At 37.8% G+C, this 1,988-nt stretch overlaps 1 protein-coding gene across 1 annotated transcript in view; it reads left to right on the top strand.

Annotated features, from left to right (window-relative positions):
• GNRH1 (gonadotropin releasing hormone 1) overlaps positions 1-1,988 on the top strand; it is a 2,855-nt gene that overhangs the window by 295 nt on the left and 572 nt on the right. Inside the window, exon 2 of the mRNA XM_006917029.2 lies at positions 1,212-1,307. Within this exon, the coding sequence (XP_006917091.1) occupies positions 1,212-1,307 (96 nt within the window). The remainder of the gene's footprint in view (positions 1-1,211; positions 1,308-1,988) is intronic.

Raw genomic sequence — 1,988 nt, 5'->3', positions numbered from 1 at the left:
TTCCTGCTTTCAATTCAGATGGGGACTAATGAGGCAAAGAATAAGAATAATTCCAAGAGAATACAGCAAGGAGTGCAAAGCAGTGAGTTGTACAATGGGATGGAGCCAAGGTCTCTAGGGCAAGATGATTCTTTGGGATCTGGAAAGAACATCTTAGGGCTTCTGCTTTTTTTGTTTGTTTGTTTTATTTCATCTTTTAAAACTATCTACAATATGAGATCAGTCAGCATTACATTTTTATAACATGTAAATAAGTATCCTTATCAAGGGTGCATGCTCTTTAATTTCTTTTATATATAGCAAAGAGGCTGGAGGCCACTAGAGCAGAGGAGTTAGCAAGCTCAAGGAGACAAATTATATGCTGGAAAATATGCTGGATTTGATTTCATATAAATTAGATTTCAGTACTACTACCAGCATTAACAGAGTACTTGGTCGATCTATTAAATATGACTTCTTAGGGTCATGTAAGGATTACATGAGAGAGGTCATATATGTTAGCTGTTTAATCCAAACAATGTGAGTGGATTAATAAAAACAAACAAACAAACAAACAAACAGTTCTTGTTTTAAGTTAACGACAAACAAACAAACAAACAAACAAACAAATAGTTCTTGTTTTAAGTTAACAAGAAACAAACTGGGCCCTAAAGGATGAGTGATTCAGGGCTGGGACACTTAGTATAGGCCTGAGAATGGGAAACTTAGCTAGAGAAACTTAAAACCACTTAGTTTTCATTGGCACGAAATCTCTCTTTCTGAAGAAACAATAAAAATAATTTAGTATAAAATAAAGAAACCACGGAATTTGAAGTCTCTTTTTCACAGATTATATGTGAAGCAACTCTCATTTAATTATGACATACTTCGTAAAAACTAGAAAACAAAAATCAATCCTATTCATAACTAACTATAAACATATTTTTTATAAACTCCCCTCATGAGGTTAGAAGTATCTCATTCTCATCATCTCTAGAGAGAAAATATTCTCTCTCCACATTATCACCATCACTTCCAGAACCCTACGCCAATCCATAAAAACGGCTGACGATGGATCTACGTTCTTAAAGCATATAGAATTGCCAATTCTGGAGGTTGATCTGTCCCACATCCACCTTGACCTCATTTCCACAGACGATTTTTAGTGGAAATGAAAAATCCTATTTCATTCCTTTATTTCCATCTACAAGAATCATATTCTTTTTCTTCAGATGGCGCAAGAGGTTGATCAGCTAGCAGAACCTCAGCGCTTCGAATGCACCATTCACCAGCCACGCTCTGCCCTCAGGGACCTGAAGGGAGCGCTGGTGAGTTACAGCGACGAGAACACAGAGCTTTAGAGACGGAACAGCCCTTGGTACCACCTACCTCTTAGGTTGTCCGCTTCGGGCAACCACCTCTCAGCCACTGCAAGTCTTCCTTCCCTTCCTGATCGCCCGGATTCCTCCTGTGAGGGGGCTCCTTGCCATCTCATGACACCCCCTTTCGGTGGTTAGCACAAACGTTGGAAATTTTATTTTCCCTTTCATACATTGAATTAAAATCGCCCTGTAACTTTTATCTGCTAATGTTGGCTCTAGCCATTGGGATGACAGACAAAACTTTCTTCCCACTGCTCCATATTCATTCTTCAAGTAAGTTCATCGATCTCCCTACTTTTCTCTAGGTAATCTACACCTCTCCACCGATTCTTCCACTGTCCTTGATATGACATGGTTTTCCCTGGGGAATGTAGAAATCAAAAACGGTACTCTAGTTTATTTTTATTTTCCATTTGGAATAAAAATTCCAAGCTAGTAAATTTATGATCAGAGCCATATATTTGATTTTCAGCTTCCTGATCGGACTATAACGATCTCCAGATTCCCACCGAAAATGGAAATCTATTAACCCAATATAGGTTTTTGATTGTTTAAAAAGAGTATAAGTAGAATTAAATATAGAAGTTGAGTCTTGAATTCAATGTTGGTATTCTCTGAGCTCCATGG

This window comes from Pteropus alecto, unplaced genomic scaffold (assembly GCF_000325575.1).
Source record: "Pteropus alecto unplaced genomic scaffold, ASM32557v1 scaffold166, whole genome shotgun sequence".
NCBI classification, from domain to species: Eukaryota; Metazoa; Chordata; class Mammalia; order Chiroptera; family Pteropodidae; genus Pteropus; species Pteropus alecto.
The sequence above is the reverse complement of the archived record's forward strand: the minus strand, read 5'-3'. Positions and strand labels throughout refer to the sequence as shown.